At 44.1% G+C, this 23,789-nt stretch overlaps 1 protein-coding gene across 5 annotated transcripts in view; it reads right to left on the reverse strand.

Annotated features, from left to right (window-relative positions):
* sugct (succinyl-CoA:glutarate-CoA transferase) overlaps positions 1-23,789 on the reverse strand; it is a 563,356-nt gene that overhangs the window by 205,350 nt on the left and 334,217 nt on the right. The window contains exons 13-14 of one of the 5 annotated variants that reach the window (XM_063066707.1): positions 18,969-19,001; positions 18,237-18,300 (exon numbers count right to left, since the gene is read on the reverse strand). The exons of the other annotated variants lie outside the window; for them this stretch is intronic. Coding sequence (XP_062922777.1) covers positions 18,244-18,300; positions 18,969-19,001 — 90 coding nt within the window. The 3' untranslated portion in view covers positions 18,237-18,243. Of the gene's footprint in view, positions 1-18,236; positions 18,301-18,968; positions 19,002-23,789 lie in introns of those variants that run through there. 5 annotated transcript variants of the gene reach the window in all.

The raw sequence follows: 23,789 nt of genomic DNA on the forward strand, positions 1-23,789 counted from the left end.
TTCGTTCTCCTTTACACTCGTGTACTGGAAATGATATTAAATAATCTTGAATCCTTGAAAGTGACCCCAATCGGTTGTATCAGAGATGACATAATATTTGAAGGCAATCAAGCTGGTAACATTAAACAAAAACATGTCTTCTCTGATTTTTATTGCCCATTTTATCACTACAGATATTTAATTTGTGAAATTTGGAATATGTAATAATACGAATATTTGTCAGCTTGCAAAGTTTTTTTTAAAAATGTACATCTAAATGTCAAGTCAAGTTTCTATTACCAATATACAGGCATATCACCAAAAGAGACAATGTTTCTCCAGACCAGGGTGTAAAGCACAGTAGTACACATAACACACAGATGACACACAATAATTTGGGCAAGTAAGGATAAAATCTACAGATGATTTATGCATAAATTAAATATTGTAAGGTACAGAAAAGATTAACCAGTGACACTTCGAAAGCAATATGGCAGGGAGTTCAGAAGCCTAATGTCCTGAGGGAAGAAGCTGTATCCATCCTGACCATTCTTGTCTTTATGCTTTGGAGTGTCATGCCTGATGGTAGAGTCAAAGAGGATGCTAGATGAAAGAAACACAGAAACATAGAAAACCTACAGCACAATACAGGCCCTTCGGCCCACAAAGCTGTGCCGAAATGTCCTTAGCTTAGAAATTACCTAGGGTTACCCATAGCCCTCTATTTTTCTGAGCTCCACGTACCTGTCCAGGAGTCTCTTAAAAGACCATATCATATCCACCTTCACCACCATTGCCGGCAGCCCATTCTATGCACTCACCACTCTCTGCGTAAAAAAACTTAACCCTGACATCTCCTCTGTACCTACTTCCAGACACCTTAAAACTGTGCCCTCTCGTGCTAGCCATTTCAGCCCTGGGAAAAAGCCTCTGACTATCCACACAATCAATACCTCTCATTATCTTATACACCTCTATCAGGTCACCTCTCATCCTCCATCACTCCAAGGAGAAGAGGCCGTGTTCAATCAACCTATTCTCATAAGGCATGCTCCCCAATCCAGGCAACATCCTGGATGGGGAGGGGGGAGAAGATAGCGGCACCACGACAGCGACGACAGCGCGCGTGGCCACTTCGCCGATGAATATCTGTTATTTGTCATGTAGGGGATCGTGCACAATCCTGATTTGATGGAGACAGACGTGAGAGCCCAGCAGAACATCTGGAAAACTTCTGAAATGACTGCTTTGCTACTGCTGTTACTGTGTGGTAACCAGAATCTCTGGAGCTGAAGGCCTCGAAATCCTCGGCTTTGCGTGTTTCAGCGGCCGGGGAGAGGTCGAAGGTGCTCGGCAGAGGATGGCGCTCAGGAGGCTGTATCGGAGAGGCTGCTCGGAAGCTCGGAGTTTTCAGACAGATGAACTCAGGGTCGGCTGCTTCCAAGGTATCGGCAAGTTGACGGTGCCTGGAGGTTTATGGCAGGGAGTTTCTCCCTTTTGCCGCCTGCTATCGGGGACTCGGGAGTTGATCGTCTCAGGACTTTAGAACTTTTTTTTACCGTGCCCGTGGTCTGTTCCGTATCAAATTATGGTATTGCTTTGCACTGCTTTGCATTGCGTGCGCAGCCCTCCGGTGAAAAATGATATCGTATCTGTTAAATAGGGGCCGTGGACAATTCTGATTTGATGGAGACGGACATGAAAGCACAGAGGAATATCTGGAGAAATTTCTGAAACGCCAGTTCGCTGCTGTTGTTACTGCGTGGTCGGGAATCTTCCGGAGGGAAGGCCTCAAAATCCCCGGCTTTGCCTGCTGTTGACGACCGAGATTGAGGTCGAATCATTCGGACAGAGATGGCGCTCCGTACTCGGTGTCGGAGAGCTGATCGGAGGCTCGTAGTTTTCAGATGAATCGGACTGTGGTCGGCATGGCAGGGAGAGTTTTTCTTCCTTCTCCCGTCTGCGTGAGATGTGGGACATTTGAGAGACTTTGAACTTTTTACTGTGCTCATGGACTTCTTCATCAAGTTATGGTATTGTTGCACTGTTGTAACTATATGTTATAATTATGTGGTTTTGTTAGTTTTTTCAGTCTTGGTCTGTCCTGTGTTTTGTCATATCACACTGGAGGAAATATTGTATCATTTCTTAATGCATGCATTACTAAATGACAATAAAAAGAGGGCTCCGTGTCTTCATAATCTAAATCTATATGTTATAATTATGTGGTTTTGTCAGTGTTAGTCTTTGGTCTGTCTTGTTTTCTGTGATATCACTCTGGATAAACATTGTATCATTTCTTAATGCATGTATGCATTTCTAAATGACAATAAAAGAGGACTGAGTGTTCTCATAATCTAAAAAAAACATCCTTGTAAATCTCTTCTGCACCCTTTCTATGGTTTCCACATCCTTCCTATAGGGAGGCGACCAGAACTGACCACAGTACTCCAAGTGGGGTCTGACCAGGGTCCAATATAGCTGCACCATTACCTCTCAGCTCCTAAACTCAGTCCCACGATTGATGAAGGCCAATGCATTGTATGCTTTCTTAACCAAAGGGTGAGATAAGGTCCTGACGAAGGGTCTCGGCCTGAAACGTCGACTGCACCTCTTCCTATAGATGCTGCCTGACCTGCTGCGTTCACCAGCAACTTTGATGTGTGTTGTTTGTTGGTGAGATAAGGGCTCTGTCTTTGCAGTGCTCCTGATAAATGACCCCGATGGATGGTAGGAAGACCCTTCATCAGGATTGGAAAGGAAGGGCTAAGAAGCCAGAATAAGAAATATTTGTTAACTTTTGATTTTTCCAAGTTGGACATGAGATTCTATTTTTTAAAAACATGCACATTCAAACACTTTTTCTTTTATGGATATAAATTTTTACAATAGGGTCACAAACCTGTAGGGTGTATGTGCACAGAGGCAAAAATAATTACTGGCTAATTGTTTTTGCAATGAAACTATGCATGTTACAATTGAATAATTAATCTAAGTTTCATGCATTTGTTTTGATTAGTAATGGTGATGTAGTGGAAATTTAGAATTCTCTATTTCTCTAAAATGCCAGAATATCAGGTACATCCAAGGCAGCTAAAATTCCAAATTTCTCCTCCTCCTTCTCCTTCCCTCTCTCCCATGGTCCACTCTCCTCTCCTATTAGATTCCCTTTTTTCCCACCCTTTTACCTTTTCCACCCATCTCCTCCCTGCTCCTTACGTCCACCCTGACCTACCTGGCTTCACTGATCACCTTCGAGCTAGACATCCTTCACCTCTCTCCCCCAACCCTCAACTTATTCCCCCTCCTTTCCAATCCTGATGAAGGGTCTCTAAACGAAACATTAATTGTTTATTCCCCCCCTAGATGCTGCCTGACCTGTTCAGTTCCTCCAGCATTTTGTTGACCTGCGGCGACCCACTTTCTACACAAGTGAATCGGCTCACAAAATAGCCCACGCCTCTGACGTCATTTCCACCCGGAGAGGGCTGGAAGGGAACTGCTTAAAAGCCAGTGCCGCGAAGTTTGAATAAACAAGTCTCAAGTGCGACTTGCCTGTCGTTATTTCTAGCTCTGTGTGTAGCACATCCCTACACTGGTGACCCCCGACGGTCCAAACGGGATTTGGACCAAAGATGATCGACTCTTCTTCATCTGTTCACGCAGTTTCGCTAAAACTGCCAACTTTCTGGGCGCTGCGAGCAGGCGTGTGGTTTGACCAAGCAGAAGCCCAGTTCCAGATTCGGCAGATATCTTCGGATTCCACACGTTACTATTACGTGGTGAGCTCCCTTGACCAGGAGACAGCCGTACGGGTTGGGGATTTCATACAGTCACCCCCAAAGAAGGAAAATATGCAGCATTCAAAGCGCTGCTCATAGGGACCTTTGGCCTCTCATGGTGTGAGCGAGGTGCCCGCTTGCTGCACCTGGACGGTTTGGGAGACAGGCCACCGTCAGCATTATCGAACGAGATGCTGGCCCTGGCTGAAGGACACAAGCCCTGCCTCATGTTTGAGCAGGCGTTCCTAGAGCAACTGCCCGAGGACATACATCTGCTGCTGGCCGACGCAGATTTCAGTGACCCCCGGAAGGTGGCGGCCCGGGCAGGCGTGCTGTGGAAAGCCAAGGGGAGAGCGGAGCGTCCGTCGGACAGATTACCAAGCCATGCGCCCAACAGCAGGCCAGACCAGGCCAGGCAATGGAGCGCACACAACCCAGAGGAAGGACTGAGGAGGCCAATGAACAGTGGTGTTTCTACCACCAGCGGTGGGGCACAGAAGCCCGCCGTTGTTGCCCGCCCTGAAAGTTCCCGGGAAACGCCAGGGCCAGCCACCACTAATGGCTACAGCGGCTGGCCACCAGGACAGCCTCCTCTACGTCTGGGACAAGCAGTTGGGACGCCGCTTCTTGGTCGACACTGGAGCGGAGATCAGCGTCTTACCCCCGACGGGGTATGACACCCGCAAAATGGTGACGGGACCCATCCTGAGGGCCGCAAACGGCAGCACGATTCAGACCTACGGCACCTGCACAGTGCAGCTACAGTTCGGCGCCAGCCAGTTCACGTGGGACTTCACACTTGCCGCCGTGGCCCAACCACTCTTGGGGGCGGACTTCTTGCAGGCCCACAGCCTGCTGGTCGACTTGCAAGGGAAAAGACTGGTCCATGCCAAGACTTTCCAGACGTTCTCCCTGGGTGAAGCCAAGTTGCCAGCCCCACACCTGGACTCCATCACTCTGTCTGACAACAAATTCACTTGAATCCTGGCGGACTTTCCATCGGTTCTGGCACCGCAGTTCACAGCAGCCATGCCCAGACACGGAGCACAGCACCACATTCCGACCCACGGACCACCCCTCCATGCCCGTGCACGAAGGCTGCCCCTGGACAAGCTCCGCCTGGCAAAGGAGGACTTCAAGAGGATGGAGGAATTGGGGATCGTACGGCGGTCCGACAGCCCATGGGCCTCCCCCTTGCACATGGTGCCCAAAGCAGCCGGGGGCTGGAGACCATGCGGCGACTACCGCAGACTGGATGAGGCTACAGCTCCAGACCACCACCCCGTGCCGCACGTACAGGACTTTGCAGCAAACCTGCACAGGGCAAGCATCTTTTCCAAAGTAGACCTCGTCTGGGGGTACCATCAAATTCCGGTACACTCTGAAGACATCCCCAAAACAGCACTCATCACCCCGTTCGGCCTGTTCGAATTCCTCCGAATACCGTTCGGCCTGAAGAATGCTGCACAGGCGTTCCAGTGACTAATGGATGCGGTGGGACGCGACCTGGACTTTGCATTCATCTATTTGGATGACATCCTCATAGCCAGCAGTAGTCGTCAGGAGCATCTGTCCCACCTCCACCAGCTCTACTTCCGCTTGAGTGATTTCGGCCTCACGATCAACCCGGCCAAATGTCAGTTCGGACTCAACACCATTGACTTCCTCGGCCACAGGATTACCAAAGATGGGGCAACACCTCTGCCCGCCAAGGTAGGCGCGATCCACCACTTTGCCCGGCCCAATACAGTCAAAGGCCTACAGGAGTTCGTTGGTATGGTGAACTTCTACCACCGCTTCTTCCCCTAAGCAGCCCGTATCATGTGCCCTTTGTTCACCCTAATGTCGGGTAAAGGCAATGACATTACTCGGGATGAAGAGGTCGCAGCTGCTTTCGTTAAAGCCAAGGAAACCTTGGGAGACGCCGCGATGCTGGTGCACCCCAGAACGGACGTTCCAACTGCCCTCACAGTGGACGCATCCAACACAACAGTCGGTGGGGTGCTGGAGCTACAGGACCGCAGTCTCGGGTTTGCAGCTGCAAGACTTCCTCGTAGGCCCAGGTGAGAGGACCCTCCTGTGTGACGTGGCTACCGGCCAACCTCACCCCATCATCCCGGCAGCTTGGCGGTGGCGAGTTTTCAACTCCATACACGGCTTGGCGCACCCATCTATCAGGATAACCGTCCGGATGGTCTCCAGCAAGTTCGTGTGGCATGGACTTCACAAACATGTCAGTGAATGGGCCAAAACGTACGCTCAGTGCCTAACAGCCAAGGTGCAGCGGCACACCAAAGCCCCGCTGCAGCAGTTTGAACCCACCCGCCGGAGGTTCCACCACATTTATGTGGATATCGTGGGGCCCCTGCCAGTGTCGCGAGGAGTGTGGTACCTCCTAACTATGATAGACCGGTTCACCAGATGGCCAGAGGCGATCAACAACACCACCGCCGATTCCTGCGCCCGAGCGCTGATTGCAAACTGGGTAGCATGCTTCGGGATACTGGCCCACATTACCTCCGACAGAGGCGCCCAGTTCACCTCCAGCCTGTGGTCGGCTGTGGTCAGCCTGTTGGGAGCACAATTACACCACACAACTGCCTACCACCCACAGTCGAACGGACTGGTGAAACGCTCCCACCATCACTTAACGTCGGTTCTCATGGCCCGCCTGAAAGGGCCTAACTGGGTGGACGAGGTTCCCTGGGTCCTGCTTGGAATCCGCACAGCGCCCAAAGAGGATCTGCACACCTCGTCGGCCGAGCTGGTGTATGGCACACCCCTGGTCGTCCCAGGAGAGTTCATACCAGCCTCAAGGGGGCAAGAGGAAGAACCCACAGCAGTCCTGGACAGACTACACGAAAGGCTCGGCAACCTGGCCCCCGTACTGACTTCACAGCACAGATAGATCCCGACCTGCGTACCCAAAGACTTGCAGAACTGTAAGTTTGTATTTGTACGAGGGGCCGTTCAAGGTGATCAGTAACAATGGGTCCACGTACATTCTGGAAATTGGGGGGAAAGAGGAGGTTTTCACGGTGGGCCGACTCAAACCGGCCCATGTTGACTTGGCGCAGCCGGTCGAGGTTCAGGCACCACGACGCAGAGGCAGACCGCCCAAACAGAGACCAATCCAGACTGTGGATATTGGGGGTGTTCCGCCGGTTCTGGGGGTGGGGGGGGTTATGTGGCGACCCACTTTCTACACAAGTGAACCGGCTCACAAAATAGCCCGCACGCGGGGAGAGACTTTTGTAATGCACCTCTGACGTCATTTCCGCCCGGAGAGGGCTGGAAGGGAACAGCTTAAAAGCCAGTGCCGCGAAGTTTGAATAAACGAGTCTCGAGTGCGACTTACGGACTGCGTGTCGTTATTTCTAGCTCTGTGTGTAGCACATCGCTACAGACCTACACATTCCTTGATCCTTGAAAACAATGCGACTAGGTCAGTTGACTGACATTGCAATTCTATCTTGCTAATTCTTTTCGTAAACATTGTTATCTAAATGATTGTTGGCACCACTGAAAAGCTAATTTTGTGAAAGTTGACAGCATGATTGGCCTACAGAATTAGACAAATTAAGTTGTCAATGACATGATAGATATACAGCCCAGGCAAGATCATATCAATTACACAAAATATTACAGATTGTTTTTCAAGGACAATTAAAGTTATTGTCATGCAACATCAATTATTATTTCAAACTAAGGAAACGTATTCTGAACATTCTTTTCTTGTCTTCATTCAAAATGGTATTGGGATAAAGTGCCTTGAATTTAAAAGCTAAGTGGGGTGTGTGGGGTGTCCAGGGAAGGGTAGCACCTTTGGTGAAGGGCCTTGTCACGTTGAGTCTGAGCAGCTCACTCAACCATGGTCCCCACCAGACACTCAGCTCTCGCCTGTGGCTCCAAGTAGCTGTTTGCATGCGACAATCCCTGGTACACCGCTTCGACAGGAGGGCTAAACTAGGTGAGGGTAGCTGGTGAGCCCTGTACCCCGGTTTGATAGGGACACGCCTATCTTAGCAAGTGCAGTCAGCTCCGGCTGACTGGGTAGATGAGATCTCGAATGAGATCCAGTGGCTAGGAAGGCAGTACTGCAACAGTAGTGAGGAGAGTGAGGTGCATGACAAGGCACAGAAGAAATCATGGTCATCCACTGCAACCAAGGAAGACTCCAGTTTGTGATGCTTGTTTGTACCACTGGACCCAGACTTCTGAGGTTGAGAGAGTGGAACTGAATCAGTGCAATGGCTTTTCCACTTTAAAAACTCTCCTGCACACATTTCCCGTCTTCATCGGACACCATGAACAACCACCAGGAGCCAAGTGTTATTCTAATGACAGTTACTTTTTTAACTGTTAGAGTATTAAAACAGTAAAACATGTGAACAGCAAATCATAATCACAAGAGATTCTGCAGATGCTGGAAATCCAGAGTAATACACAGAAAATGCTGGAAGAATGAAGAGTCAACATTTCCAGCCAAGATCCTTCATCGGCATACGAACAGGCCCTTCAGCCCATGAGGTTGTGCCTAACTGAAGTTTCCTTCTTGAGAGCACATAGTTCAAGTTTATTGGTCAAGTGTACATTGAAACATACTGAGAAATGTGTTGCTTGCATTAACAACCAACACGTACGAAGGTATGCTGGACAGCACACACAAAATGCCGGACGAACTCAGCAGGCCAGGCAGCACCTAGGAAAAGAGTACAGTCAACGTTTCAGGCTGAAACCATTCCTGGCCTGCTGAGCTCCTCCAGCATTTTGTGTGTGTTGCTCGGATTTCCAGCAGATTTTTTCTCATTTGTGAGGGTACACTGGGTGCAGTCTGCAAGTGTCATCACACATACCGGCACCTACCTAGCATGCCCACAAAAGCTGTTTACATTGTGAATACATGCTCTTATTTATGTCCTTATGTGCATTTTACTCTGTATCCATACCTGTAACCTTATTTTTATATAATTCTTTATTCTTTATAATTTCTGAATGTTGTTTTTGTTGCAATCTCATGCCAACACACAACAAATTACTAATACATGTAAATGTACATATCTGGTGAATAAAGATGATCCTTGTTTAAGCTAATGGCATATAGTTGAACTAACCCCTCGTGCCTGCATTTTGCCCAGATCTCTTTACAATCATGGCCTATCTGAGAGTCTCTTAAAGTCGTCTATCATTCAGAATCAAAGTTCAAAATAAAATTATTTTTAAAGTACATATATGTCACCATATACATGGGGAACATACTGAGATTCATTTTCTTGTGGGCATACTCAATAAATCAATAGAATAATAACTATAACCAGAGCGCAGAAGTCAACAAACTGCAAATAAAAAGGAAAGAAATAGTAATACTAAATAAATAAGCAATACATTTTTCGCAGGGAGGAAATGGCTCATATGAAGCGGTCTAATTTTAAGTTGGAGGGAAGTATAGCGGGGATGTCAGAGATAAATTCATTACACAGAGAGTAGAGGATGCACTGAACGGGCTGCCAGGGGTGGTGGTAGAGGCAGATATAAAGTGGCATGCAAAATTTTGGGCACCTCTGGTTAAAACTTCTGTTACTGTGAATAGCTAAGCGAGTAAAAGATGATCTGATTTCCAAAAGGCATAAAGTTAAAGATGACACATTTCTTTAATATTTTAAGCAAGATTACATTTTTATTTTCATCTTTTACAGTTTCAAAATAACAAAAAAGGAAAAGGGCCCGAAGCAAAAGTTTGGGCACCCTGCATGGTCAGTACTTAGTAACACCCCATTTGGCAAGTATCACAGCTTGTGAACACTTTTTGTAGCCAGTTAGGAGCCTTTCAATTCTTGTTTGGGGGATTTTTGCCCATTCTTCCTTGCAAAAGGCTTCTAGTTCTGTGAGATTCTTGGGCCATCTTGCATGCACTGCTCTTTTGAGGTCTATCCACAGATTTTCAATGATGTTTAGGTTGGGGGACTGTGAGGGCCATGGCAAAACCTTCAGCTTGCGCCTCTTGAGGTAGTCCATTGTGGATTGTGAGGTGTGTTTAGGATCATTATCCTGTTGTAGAAGCCATCCTCTTTTCATCTTCAGCTTTTTTACAGATGGTGTGATGCTTGCTTCCAGAATTTGCTGGTATTTAATTGAATTCATTCTTCCCTCTACCAGTGAAATGTTCCCCATGCCACTGGCTGCAACACAAGCCCAAAGCATGATCGATCCACCCCCGTGCTTAACAGTTGGAGAGGGGTTCTTTTCATGAAATTATGCACCCTTTTTACTCCAAACATACCTTTGCTCATTGTGGCCAAAAAGTTCTATTTCAACTTCATCAGTCCACAGGACTTGTTTCCAAAATGCATCAGGCTTGTTTCGATGTTCCTTTGCAAACTTCTGATGCTGAATTTTGTGGTGAGGATGCAGGAAAGGATTTCTTCTGATCACTCTTCCATGAAGGTCATATTTGTGCAGGTGTCACTGCACAGTAAAATAGTGCACCAGCAGTCCAGAGTCTGCTAAACCTTCCTGAAGGTCTTTTGCAGTCAAACGGGGGTTTTGATTTGCCTTTCTAGCAATCCCATGAGCAGTTCTCTCGGAAAGTTTTCTTCATCTTCCAGACCTCAACTTGACCTCCACCATTCCTGTTAACTGCCATTTCTTAATTACATTACGAACTGAGGAAACGGCTACCTGAAAATGTTTTGCTATCTCCTTATAGCTTTCTCCTGCTTTGTGGACATCGTTTATTTTAACTTTCAGAGTGCTATACAGCTGCTTAGAGGAGCCCATGGCTGCTGATTGTTGGGACAAGGTTTGAGGAGTCAGGGTATTTATAAAGCTTTGAAATTTGCATCACCTGGCCTTTCCTAACGATGACTGTGAACAAGCCATAGCCCTAACAAGCTAATTAAGGTCTGGGACCTTGGTAAATGTTATCTGAGATCTCTTGGGATGCCCAAACTTTTGCACGGTGCTCCTTTCCTTTTTTTCACTCTAAAATTGTACAAAACAAAAATAACACACTAATCTTGCTTAAAATGTTGAAAAGAATGTTTCATCTTTAACTTTATGACTTTTGGAGATCAGTTCATCTTCTACTCACTTAACTATTCACAGTAACAGAAATTTTGACCAAGGGTGTCCAAACTTTTGCAAGCCACTGTACTTAAGGCACATTTAAGTCCTCCGGAAGGGTCTTGGCCAGAAACATCAACAGTACTCTTTTCCACAGATGCTGCCTGGCCTGCTGAGTGCCTCCAGCATTTTGTGTGTGTTGCTTCGATATCCAGCATCTGCAGATCTTCTCTTATTTGTGCTGTAGTGTTCCTTTTTTCTGTTTTAATTCAGTTTCTCCATTTTGCAATCGGAAAGGTTGATAGAATATTTTTGGTGTGGGGTATGAGTGTACCTCCGCATATAAACACATAAGATAGATTAATTATATGTTCATAAAGTGATAGATATATGTAGATTAATTATATGTTCATAAAGTGACGCTGGATACACAAGTGGCTATACGTAAAGGAGACTGACAGGAGATGATAAAGTAGTCGTGGTTGGGTGTGTGGAGGGTGGAGGTGTTGATCAGCCTTACCGCTTGGGGAAAGTAGCTGCTTAAGATTTGAAGTTTCTCTTTATTTTTCCATCTTTATAGAACTGAGGAGTGCTTCCCTTTGCAAGCTATCAGTGAGTATAGCAGCACAGATGGACAGTGTTCCCTCTCCCTTCCCAACTCAGTGAGCTGAGTTTCCAGAGCCAACAGCTCCTCCTATTGAACCCATCTCACATTTCCAGCAGGAACTCTGTACAAGTTCAAGTTCAAGTTGATTGTCATCTGACTTTACATATATACAAACAAACAAAACATTGTTCCTCCAAACCATGGTGCACCCACGAAACATATATCACACACAGCACATAAAACAAAATATTACTACAAATAAGTTAATAAAATATAATTCAAAGTACATGTAGTGCGCAGCACAGGTAAACAACAAACAGTACTATCGTAGCATTGCAGCTTACTGTCAGTCCATGCCCAACTCGTGTGCCGCAATGAGGCCACACTCAGGGTGGAGGAGCAACACCTTATATTCTGTCTGGGTAGCCTCCAACCTGATGGCATGAATATTGATTTCTTCTCCTAGTAGAATCTCAGGTGGTGGCGAGAGGGCGTACAGGAGTGAGATATGCCGCAGCAACAACCTGGCACTCAATGCCAGTAAGACAAAAGAGCTGATTGTGGACTTCAGGAAGGGTAAGACAAAGGAACACATACCAATCCTCACAGAGGGATCAGAAGTGGAGAGAGTGAGCAGCTTCAAGTTCCTGGGTGTCAAGATCTCTGAGGATCTAACCTGGTCCCAACATATCGATGTAGTTATAAAGAAGGCAAGGTAGCAACTATATTTTATTATTAGTTTGAAGAGATTTGGCATGTCAACAAATACACTCAAAAACTTCTATAGTTGTACCGTGGAGAGCATTCTGACAGGCTACATCACTGTCTGGTATGGAGGGGATACTGCACAGGACCGAAAGAAGCTGCAGAAGGTTGTAAATCTAGTCAGCTCCATCTTGGGTACTAGCCTACATAGTACCCAGGACATCTTCCGGGAGCGGTGTCTCAGAAAGGCAGCGTCCGTTATTAAGGACCTCCAGCACCCAGGGCATGCCCATTTCTCACAGTTACCATCAGGTAGGAGGTACAAAAGCTTGAAGGCACACACTCAGTGATTCAGGAACAGCTTCTTCCCCTCTGCCAAACGATTCCTAAATGAACATTGAATCTTTGGAAACTACCTCACTTCTTTTATTGCACAGTATTTCTGTTTTTGCACATTTTAAAAAATCTATCCAATATATGTAATTGATTTACTTGTTTATTTATTATAATAATTATTTTATTTATTATTATCAGTTTTTTTCTCTGCTAGATTATGTATTGCATTGAAGTGCTGCTGCTGTTAACAAATTTCACGTCACATGCCAGTGATAATAAACTGATTCTGATTCTGATAGTAAAAAATCACTCCCCCTCTCCTCTTCTATTCCCCACTCTGGCCCCTTAACACTTCTCACCTGCCTGTCACCTTTCTCTTTCTCCTTCCCTTTTTCTACAGTCTGCTCTCCTCTCCTATCAGATTCCTTTACCTTTCCCACCCACCTAGCTTCACCTATCGCCTTCCAGCTATCTTCCTTCCACTCCCCACATCTTTTTATTTTGGCATCTTCTCCCTTCTTTTCCAGTCCCGAAGAAGGTCTTGGCCCAAAATGTCAATTGTTTATTCATTCTGACAGATGCTGCCTGACCTGCTGAGTTCCTCCAACATTTTGTGTGTGTTGCTTTGGATTTCCAGCATCTGCACTCTTTCTCATGTTTATAGTTTAATTGCTTCAGTTTCTTTTGGCAGGGAATTAAACCATTAGGGTCTCATTCTCCAGTGACATTACTTAAACAATAAATTTTACTTATTCACTTCTCAGTAAGTTAAAACGATTCCACTCCCACTGAGAAGGAATTATCAGTGTGATAAAAAAAAGTTCAAAGTAATCCAGGAATGCTACCAATAAGAACTGGGTAAATGTGAGTCTGTAACTCCAATAAAATCTGCTGAGTAATTTAAATCTGTATAATAATATCGACGCATTCCTGTAGATCTCACAACCTGGGACTTAATTGTTCTGGATAGACATGAAGGTCTAGAGAAGATGCGGGGGAGATTTAACAGGATACTGTCTAGACTAGAGAACATGTCTTGATAGGTTGAGCAAGTTAAGGCTTTTCTCTTTGGACTGAAATAGGATGAGAGGTAACTTGATAGATGATAAGAGGCATAGATCAAGTGGTCAGCCAGAGACTTTTTCCCAGGGCAGAAGACAAGGGGGCATAATTTTAAGGTGATTGGAGGAAAGTATAGGGGGGAATGTCAGAGGTAAATGTTTTACGTAGAGAGTGGTGAGTGTGTGGGATGCCCTGCCACGGATGGTGGCAGAGACAGGCATTCATGAGACTCTTAGATAGGCCAATGGATGACACAAAAATTGAGGGCTATGTAGGAGGGATAGTTCAGATGGAGTAAGTTAAGAGATTGGCACAACATTTTGGTCCAAAGGCCTTTACTGTGCTACAGAGTTCTACAATATGTTAATCTGTTGTAAAGATTGCAATAGGAAGAGTACAAGGAATTGAATGACTCCGGCCTATTGAATAAAAGGCCATAAGGATTATTTGGAAACACACACCTCATGGAGATTATTGTTTATATATCATTTACATAATTTTTCTTCAGCAATCTTGTTATTTCAAGAACACAATGGTAAAATTTTTGAACTCTTAGACCAGAAGACCAGAAGACAAAGGAGCAGAATTAGGCCATTCAGCCCATTGAGTCTGCACTGCCATTCTATCATGGCTGATTAATCCCTTTCAAACCATTCTCCTGCCTTCTCCCTGTAACCTTTGGCACTCTTAATAAACAACAAACTTTAAATATACCCAATGACTTGGCCTCCGCAGCCGTCTGTGGCAATGAATTCTACAGATTCATCTCCCTCTGGCCTCCTCATCTCTCTTCTGTGTTGGTCTTTTACTTTTATTTTCATTCTTTTTGTTCTTTAACTGGGTTCTTTTGAATTTCTTGCTGTGTGGCTATCTGTGAGCAAGCAAATCTCAAGGTTGTGTAATTTATACATTCTTTGATAATAAATGTACTTGAATCTTGGTATTGGCATTGTCACATGCTTCTAGAGTGAAAAGCTTATCTGCCCACTGTTCATACAGATCAAACTAATACAGGGTGCATTGAGCTAGAAAAAGGTAAAACAATGACAATAAAGTGTAAAGGCTACGGAGAAAGTGCAGTGAAGGTAAATGATAAACTGCAAGATCATAACAAGGTAGATTGTAAGGCCAAAAGTCCATCTTTTTGTACAAGAGGTCAGTTGAAGAGTCTGATAACAATGGGATAGAAGCTGTCCTTGAGCCTGGCGGTATGTGCTTTCAGACTTTTGTACCTTCTGCTTGATGGAAGGGGAAGAAGAGAGAATATGTGGGATGGATGTAGTATTGATTATGCTGGCTGCTTTACAGGGGCTGTGAGAAATATACAGAGTCTGTGGAGGGGAGGCTGGTTTCTGGGACGTGCTGAGCTGTGTCCACAACTCGCTGCAGTTTCTTGCGGTCACGTGCAGAGCTGTTACCATACCAAACCGTTATGCATCCAAACAGAGTGCTTTCAATGGTGCATTGATAAAAATTAGTAAGAGCCAAATGTCTTTATCCTCCTGAGGAAGCAGAGGCTTTGGTGAGCCCTCTTGGCTGTGACATCAATGTGGATGAATGCAGCCACAAGAATACCTCAGATGATTGACACCTTCCAGGGAAAAAATGTTTCCTAACAACCACTTGAAATATACAGCACTGTGCAAAAGACTTGGGCACATAGGCACAGCTAGGGTGCCTAAGACTTTTGCACAGTAGTGTAATTAAGGCAGAGACTGGGTGACACAGTAGCATAGCGGTGAATGTAATGCTTTACAGCTCCAGCGACCCCGGTTCAGTTCCCACCACTGTCTGAAAGGAGTTCATACCTTCTCCCCATGACCACGTGGGTTTCCTCCTGATACTCTGGTTTCCTCCCACATTCCAAAGATGTACGTGTTAGGGTTAATAAGTTGTGGGCATGCTATGTTGGCGCCGGAAGCATAGCTGCACTTGCAGGCTGCCCCCAGCTCATCCTCAGACTGTGTTGGTCGTTGACACAGATGGCATATGTTTCAATGTATGTGAGAAATAAAGCTAATCTTTAACAGCAACATGAAGATATCACTGGTATTAAAGTTGGCCTATTCTCTTCATTTCCTAAACACTAAAGGTTTAATATAGGTATTATATATGGAATAATATATGGAATTTCTTCATCTGGGAATGATAGGATAGGTAGGAATACAGGCTGTTTTCTGTTTTTTTTCTCTTTTTGCATTACTTATTTAATTCTTTCCCACCCACCTTGCTTCACCTATCACCTTCCAGCTAGTCTCTTTCCCCTCCCCCCCACCTGTTTATTCAGGCTCCTTCCCCCTTCCTTCTCAATCCCCATGAAGGGTCTCGGCCGGAAACATCGACCGTTTTCATCTCTTTTTCATTACTCTTTTCCATAAATGCTGCCTGACCGGCCGAGTTCCTCCAGCATTTTATGTGTGTTAATTTAGCTTTTTCAAAAAAAATATATATATACTTCTTATTGTAATTTGTAGTTTTTACTATTATTTATTGCAATGTACTGCTGCCTCATAACAGCAAATTTTATGACATAGGCCAGTGATATTAAACCTGATTCTGATTTGTATTTGGTTGTATTAGTACAGAAAAAAGAGTTAATCCAAAGAGTTAATACATGACAGGATCAGATGAACTGTAAGAAATAGTGTGTATGGGTGTGATAGCTGACTTAACAGTTAATACTATATATATATCCAGGTGTACAAAATGAATCAGTTCATTTCTATAGATATCTGTGATATCTGCACAGAACAGCTTGTCTAGGTCCCTTCACTGAATAAGGTATAGAGATCATGGAACTGTATGTGGTCGAGTGGTGGATACTGGGACGGCAGAAGGTGAAGAGATTTGGTATCCTGTTATTGGCAAATCTGGCATTCGAGGCCTGGAGTTTGGGCCTTCATCCAAAGCCCTAATTCATGTCAGAGGCAAATCCATGAGTCGATACCAAAGATCAAAGCCCAGAGGTCAATCGGAAGTCCAGAATCCCAAGCCTACGAATCTCTGCGAGTCCTCTGGGTAAGCCTGAGCCCAGTGTCTGCAAGTCCACTGCGGGCAGAAGGCCGAAGATGGCCTGTCCCGGGGTTAGAAGACTGTGTATGTGTGTGGGTGGTGGGCAGGTGGAACAAGGCTTGTTTTGCTGTTGTTATTTTGTCGCTTGGTATGTTCTGTTCCGCTGAGCATTGTGGGCATGTTATGCTGGTGCAGGAATGTGTGGAAACACTTATCCATAGCACATACTTGGGATTATTGGTTGTTAATGCAAATGGTGCAATTCTCTACACGTTTTGATGTACATGTGATAAATAAATCTGAATCTGAATCTCAAGTAAATTATACACTCAGTGGCTACTTTATTAGGTATCTCCACTGAGTGTATGTTCATGGTTTTCTGCTGCTGTATCCACCTTCTTCAAGGTTCAATATGTTGTGCATTCACAGATGCTCTCCTGCACACCACTGTTGTAACGTGTGGTTATTTGAGTTACTGTTACCTTCCTTTCAGTGTAAACCAGTCTGGCCATTCTCCTCTGACCTGTCTCACAAACAAGGCATTTTCTCCCACAGAACTGCCATTCACTGAATGTTCAATCACAAACAAGAGAAAATCTGCAGATGCTGAAAATCCAAGGCAATATATACAAAATGCTGGAGGAACTCTGCAAGTCGGGCAGCATTTATGGAAAATAGTACAGTCAACGTTTCGGGCTGAGACCGTTCAGCAGGACTGGATATTTTTGGTTTATTGCACCAGTCTCTGTAAACTGTTCTGTGTGAAAATCCCAGGAGATCATCAGTTTCTGAGATACTCAGACCACCATGTCTGGCACCAACAATCATTCCACGGCCAAAGTCTCTTACATCACATTTCATCCCCATTCTGATGTTTGGTCTAAACAACAACATAATCTCTTGACCATGTCTGCATGCTTTTATGCATTGAGTTGTTGCTACATGATGGGCTGATTATATACTTGCATTAATGAGCAGGTATACAGGTGTAACTAATAAAGAGTATGTTAACATAACTGTACAATCAAGAAGGTTAAGGAGTCCCGTATGTGAAAACATGAGATGGAGAAAGACCTATTATACTGATAAAGTAATTTGATAAACCTGATCCCAAAGGGAAATACTGTGCTGGAGCACAGGAAACAATTCCAAGTTACCGACAACGTTCCCTCTAAGTTCTTTTACAGGTGCACAGCCCAACCATTAATCTGAGCAGGAAATTTTTAGATGGTTTGAAACTGTGCAGTACTTTAAATGTTTTTTTGTAATATGCATATACAATGAATATCAAGTAGACATCATCAGTGTTCAGCGCTCCAGCAGTTTATTAACAATGAGCTATCGATTTCCATTCTGTGTTTATTGTCAGAATTTTCAACAGTGTTGTAACTTGAAACACTGACAAAGTAAATAGGTTGAAGTTCTAAAATGTCTAAAAGGTTACGGTATGTTTATTATTTAGGAAATTTATGGATTATATTCATTAACACAATTAATTACAGAGTATTTCACAATTATATTAGCATAGATTTCAAAATTATACTGGCATGATTTCAAAATTAACATTACGTAACAGAAAACTCCAGCTGTGTGACAACAAAGGTTATGTGCGCTGAAGCATTTCAGTTACTGCGTGACCACACATCCGTTGAGCTTAGAGGGAACAGTGGTTAAGGAGAAAATCTTTGACCTCTGAATCTATGAGATTTCACATGCAGCTCTGAGTGGTGCTGAACTGGAAGGCAGATCAGAGAACTGGGTTTTTTGATCACAAATAAAATAAAACAGAAGTTTTAAGGAATACTCAGCCTGCCATGCTGCATAAATGGAATGAGATACAACGCTAACATTTTATAGAACATAGAACATTACAGCACAGCGCAGGCGCTTTGGCCAATGACGTGTACCAACCTTTTAACCTACTCCAAGATCAATCTAACCTTTCTCTCCAACATAGTCTTCCATTTTCTATTATCGATGTGGCTTCATCAGCTTGTTGATATGAAATGTCAATCCTGTCTCATTTTTCACAGGCACTGCTGACAGTTTCCAACATTTTCAGTTTTTTTACTGGTGTCCAGTAAATTTACCTTTGACCTTTGACTTTGACTTCTAGTGTTGCTTATTTGATCAGCACAAATAAGTTACAGTACTAATTTATAATGATCTTTAGAGCCTACTGGGCTAAATTAATACATGCCTGACTAGCTGAGGTGCCCCAGCACGTTGTGCGTGTTGCTCAAGATTTCCAGCATCTGCAGAATCTCTTGTATTTATGATCCACGAACAATCCTACTTTTTGTTCTATTTTCATTAAAGATTCTCTATCATTGTGAGAATTAAACTCAAACGCATCATAAAAAGGGTTGTTCTCATCAGCGTACATCAAAAAATGAGGCAAAGATCAAAAAAAATTTTCTTACCTCAACAAATCTGGATAAGCCCACAGAGAAACCCTGGAAACAGAACATGGTTCAATCCTGGTTACTCAAAAGAAGGAGCCTTGGCAGACAGGCAGAGAAGATTCAAAGACATTCTTAAAGACTCCTTGAACAAGTGCAACATTCTCCACTGATTCCTGGAAACTTCCAGTCCATGTCCATTCAAAGTGGAGAAGAAGCATTGGAGATATCACAGAAAACCTTGAGTCTATCCACTGAGAGCACACTGAGGCCCAGTGTAAAACCCATTAAACTACTCACCCACAAATATCTCCTGTTCTATCCATGAAAGAATCTGCAGTTCCCATGTTGGTCTACAAGCCATCTACTTTTTTGAACAATATAGATTATTAGTGGACCTCAGTTTTCAGTTGAAATAATTCAGCTGAGAAAATGAGGAAGAATGTTTTAGATTGTGAGTGAATATCCAATCACCTGATATAGGTATATAACCATGACAGTCCTTTCAGAGCAGTTGTGAGAGAAGGCACCATCTTACTTGGTGGAAGAGAAATGTTGGCCCTATGTTTCATCTCTGGACATTAAAATACAGAGTCTATTGGACTTGGCAAAGTATTTATCCTTAGTCCTAAACACAAATATTCTGGATGACTTTCGGAAAATGGTTTGCAGGTCCTCATATCCTCAGTGATAAGACTGCTGAATGGATCCTGACCTGGATCTGGGCCGTACCCTCCAAATATCCCGACCTGCCTCTTGTTTTTTTTGCAATACCATACTTCCCATTTTTCTATTTTCTATTTATGATTTATAATTTTAAATTTTAATATTTACTAATTTTTAATATTTTTAATATTTAATATTTGTAAACCAGGGAGTGTGAAGTGCAGAATCAAATATCGCTGTGATGATTGTACGTTCTAGTACGAATTGTTTGGTGACAATAAAGTATAGAGTATATTCTTTGAAACAATCTACACAAATGTCCTCTCACAGCCAATTTTCATGCCTTTAGCAGATGGAACCTGTTTATTACTGAAGTCTTTGATACGTTTAAAAAGAACTGCCCTGCGCGATCTGATGATATGAAAAGTTATTGGAAGCATCACAGAAGAGTATTTAACTGCACCAGCTCTCTTTCAGAAGAAGCATAAATCATTGAAACAAGACTAAGGAAATGAAAGCTTGCTCAACAAATTAGTCTCCTATTAGGCAAACTGTAGTAAACCTTCTTGCTCTCAGGAGTATTTATCCTTCCTTCTGTGAGTGGAAGGGTAATCGAAGACATTTGCCAGATTATGATATACGAGAACCTAATGTTCTGTCGGTCTCCTTTGTAGATCTGCTGAAAGCAGTCAACAAACCAACATTTGTTTGGTTTGCAACACCAAGTTTGCAGATGACACCATGGTAGTGGGCTGCAGGGCTGTATCTCAAACCAGAATCAGTTGGAGCACAGGAAGGAGATATGGGACCCACCACCATCCCTCAGTGTTACCATAGCAAAAGAGCTAATCATGGACTTCTGGAAGAGGTGCACAGGTGTATTGTTTCCTCTTTATGTTCCTCTTTATGGTGCTGAGGATGAGAGGGTGAAGAAATTCAAGTTCCTATGAGTCAACATTACCTACAGCCTATCTTGGTTCAATTACATTGATGCCATGGCTAAGAAAGCTCACCAATGATTCTACCTCAAAAGAGTGACGAATGCAGTACTAAAGGTACTGGATTTAAATGTCTTCGGAATAAGGTGAACGAACTTGTGGTGTATTGGTCAGTATGACATTGTGGGCATCACTGAGTCGTGGCTGAAAGAAAGCCATAGTTGGGAGTTTAATATCAAAGGATATACTTTATACAGAAAGGACGGGCAGGAAGGCATAGGCGGTGGTGTGGCTCTATTGGTAAGAGATAGAATTACATCCTTACAAAGAGGTGACACGGTTAGAGAATGTTGAATTTTGGTGGATGGGGTTAAGGAACTGCAAACATTATGGGAATCATATATAGGCCTCCAAATAGTAGCCAATATATGGGGTCGAGATTGCAAAGGGAGCTGGAAAACGCACATAATAAGGGTAATGCCAAATTGTAATGGGGGACTTCACTATGCAAGGAGATTGGGAAAATCAGGTTGGTGTCAGATCACAAGAGAGGGAATTTATTGAATGCCTACGAGATGGCTTTTTAGAGCAGCTTGTGCTTGAGCTTAATCAGGGAAAGGCTATCTTAGATTGAGTGTTGTGTTATAACCCAGATCTTATTAGAGAGCTTCCCCGACACGGAAATCCTGGAATGAGCTGGGCTCTGCAGCGTCTACACCCTCCTGCTGAAAGCCCAAGCCAGGTGGGCTGGACATGTGGTCAGAATGCCAGACAGCCGATTGCCTAAGCAGCTGCTGTACGGAGAACTGTGTCAGGGCAAGCGCTCAGTCGGGGGGCAGAAGAAATGTTACAAAGACTGCCTGAAAACGTCCCTCAAAGGCCTGGGTGTCGACATCAACACGTGGGAGACGCTTGCCCTCAACCGTCCAGCTTGGCGCTGCAAGATCACCACAGGAGCCCGTGCAGCTGAAGTCAGGCGCATCATCGAGGCGCAACGAAAGTGTGCTGTGCGCAAGGTCCAAGCAGCATCCACTGCCACGACAGCACCCACCCACTTGTGTCCCACATGTGGGCGAGCCTTCAGGGCCCGGATTGGCCTTATCAGTCACCTCCGGACCCACAGCCACCAATCTCCTATTTGACTTTGAAGCCATGGTCACCTTCGACTACGAAGGACGAACAACAACAACAACAACAACAATTAGGGAGCTTAATGTAAAGGAATCCCACGGAGACAGTGATCAGAATTTGATTGAATTCATACTGCAATTTGAGAGGGAGAAGCATAAGTTACATGTATCAGTATCACAATGGAATAAAGGGAATTATAGAGGCAAGAGAGAGGAGCATGCCTAGGTGGTTTGGAGGGGGATACTGTCAGGTATGATGGCAGAACAGAGGTGGCTGAAGTTTCTGGGAATAGTTCACAAGGCACAGGATAGATATGTCCCACAGGAGAAGTTCTCAAATGGCAGGGATAGGCAACCGTAGCTCACAAGGGAGGTTAGGATTGCATAAAAGCCAAGGAAAGGGCATATAAGGTAGCAAAAGTGAGTGGGAGAGAGTTGATATTGGACCACTGGAAAATGATGCTGGTGAGGTATCAATGGGGGACAAAGAAATGGCAGATTATCTTAATGGGTACTTTGCATTAGTCTTCACTGTGGAAGACACTAGCAGTGTGCCAGAGGTCCGTGAGTGTCAGGGAGCAGGAGTGAGTACCATTGCTATTATAAAGGAAAAAGTGCAAGGCAAACTCAAAGGTCTTAAGCTGGATAAGTCACCTGGACTACATTCCAGAGTCCTGAGAGAGGAAAACAGATGATACTGCTGAAGAGAAAACAGATGATATTGGTCATGATTTTTCAAGAATCACTTGATTCTGGAATGGTCCCGGAGGACTGGAAGATTGCAAATGTCACTCTACTCTAAGGCAAAAGAATGGAAATTATTGGTCAGTTAACCTAACCTCAGTGGTTGGGAAAGTGCTGGAGTCTATATTAAGGATGAGGTTTCAGAGTACTTGGAGACTAATGATAAAATAAGTCAAAGTCAGCATGAAGAGAAATCCTGCCTGACAAATCTGACAAATCTGAAGTAACCAGCAGAGTGAACAAAGGAAAGGCAGTGGATGTCACTTACTTAGATTTTCAAAAGGCATTTGAAAAGGTGCCACACATGAATAAATGATTTGCACTAATATACAGGTATACTTAATAAACTGACCACTGAGTGCATGTTGTGAAATTTGTTGTTTAGTGGCAGATGTACAGTGCAACCCATAAAAATTACTATATGTTACAAAACATAAATAAAGGAATAATGCAAAAGAGCAAGAGTGAAGTAGCTGTCGTGGGTTCATGGATCGTACAGAAATCAAATGGTGGGGAGGAAGATTTCAGTATCACTAGGATGACTCCGTAAAAGAAATATACCGCAAATCGAAATATAATCCTATTACTGTTCAGAGATTCCAAAAAAATTTCAACTTTTTAACCACAAATTAAATGCAGATTGATTATTAGGCAAGAATTTTAAACTAATCTTGCACCCAGATTGCTTGGAACACATTACCTTGGTGTCAGTTACTATATCACTATGTGGGTGGTGGGGTGGAGATACGTCTCTACCAAAGGAGGTCGATATTGAGCAAGGTATAACACCTGCTTAGCACCCCGCCCCCTGGATCAGGGTCATGTGAAGCCATGGGAGCAGGTAGTGGATGGTCGTATGAGTAGCTGGTCCATATCACAAGTCGTGATTATATGACCACTAATGCCAGGCAGACAATCTCTGAAGAGTATTGATAAGTTCTGGGGTCACCCGGAAGAAACTAATGGCAAACTACTTCTGTAGAAAAACTTGCCAAGAACAATCTTGGTCATAGAAAGTCCATAACTGGCCATGTTATACAACATGGCACATAACAAATCAACAAATATCCCTATACCATTCCCAAAATACCAACAATGTTATTTATTCCTCCCTCCAATTATTAGAACATAGAACATAGAATAGTACAGCATAGTACAGGCCCTTCGGCCCACAATGTTGTGCTGACCCTTAAACCCTGCTTCCCATATAACCCCCCACCTTAAATTTCTCCAAATTTCACTAGTGTATCTGCCTCCACCAATGACTCAGGCAGTGCATTCCATGCACCAACCACTCTCTGAGTAAAAAACCTTCCTCTAATATCCCCCTTGAACTTCCCACCCCTTACCTTAAAGCCATGTCC

This window comes from Mobula hypostoma, chromosome 1, assembly GCF_963921235.1.
Source record: "Mobula hypostoma chromosome 1, sMobHyp1.1, whole genome shotgun sequence".
Lineage (NCBI taxonomy): Eukaryota > Metazoa > Chordata > Chondrichthyes > Myliobatiformes > Myliobatidae > Mobula > Mobula hypostoma.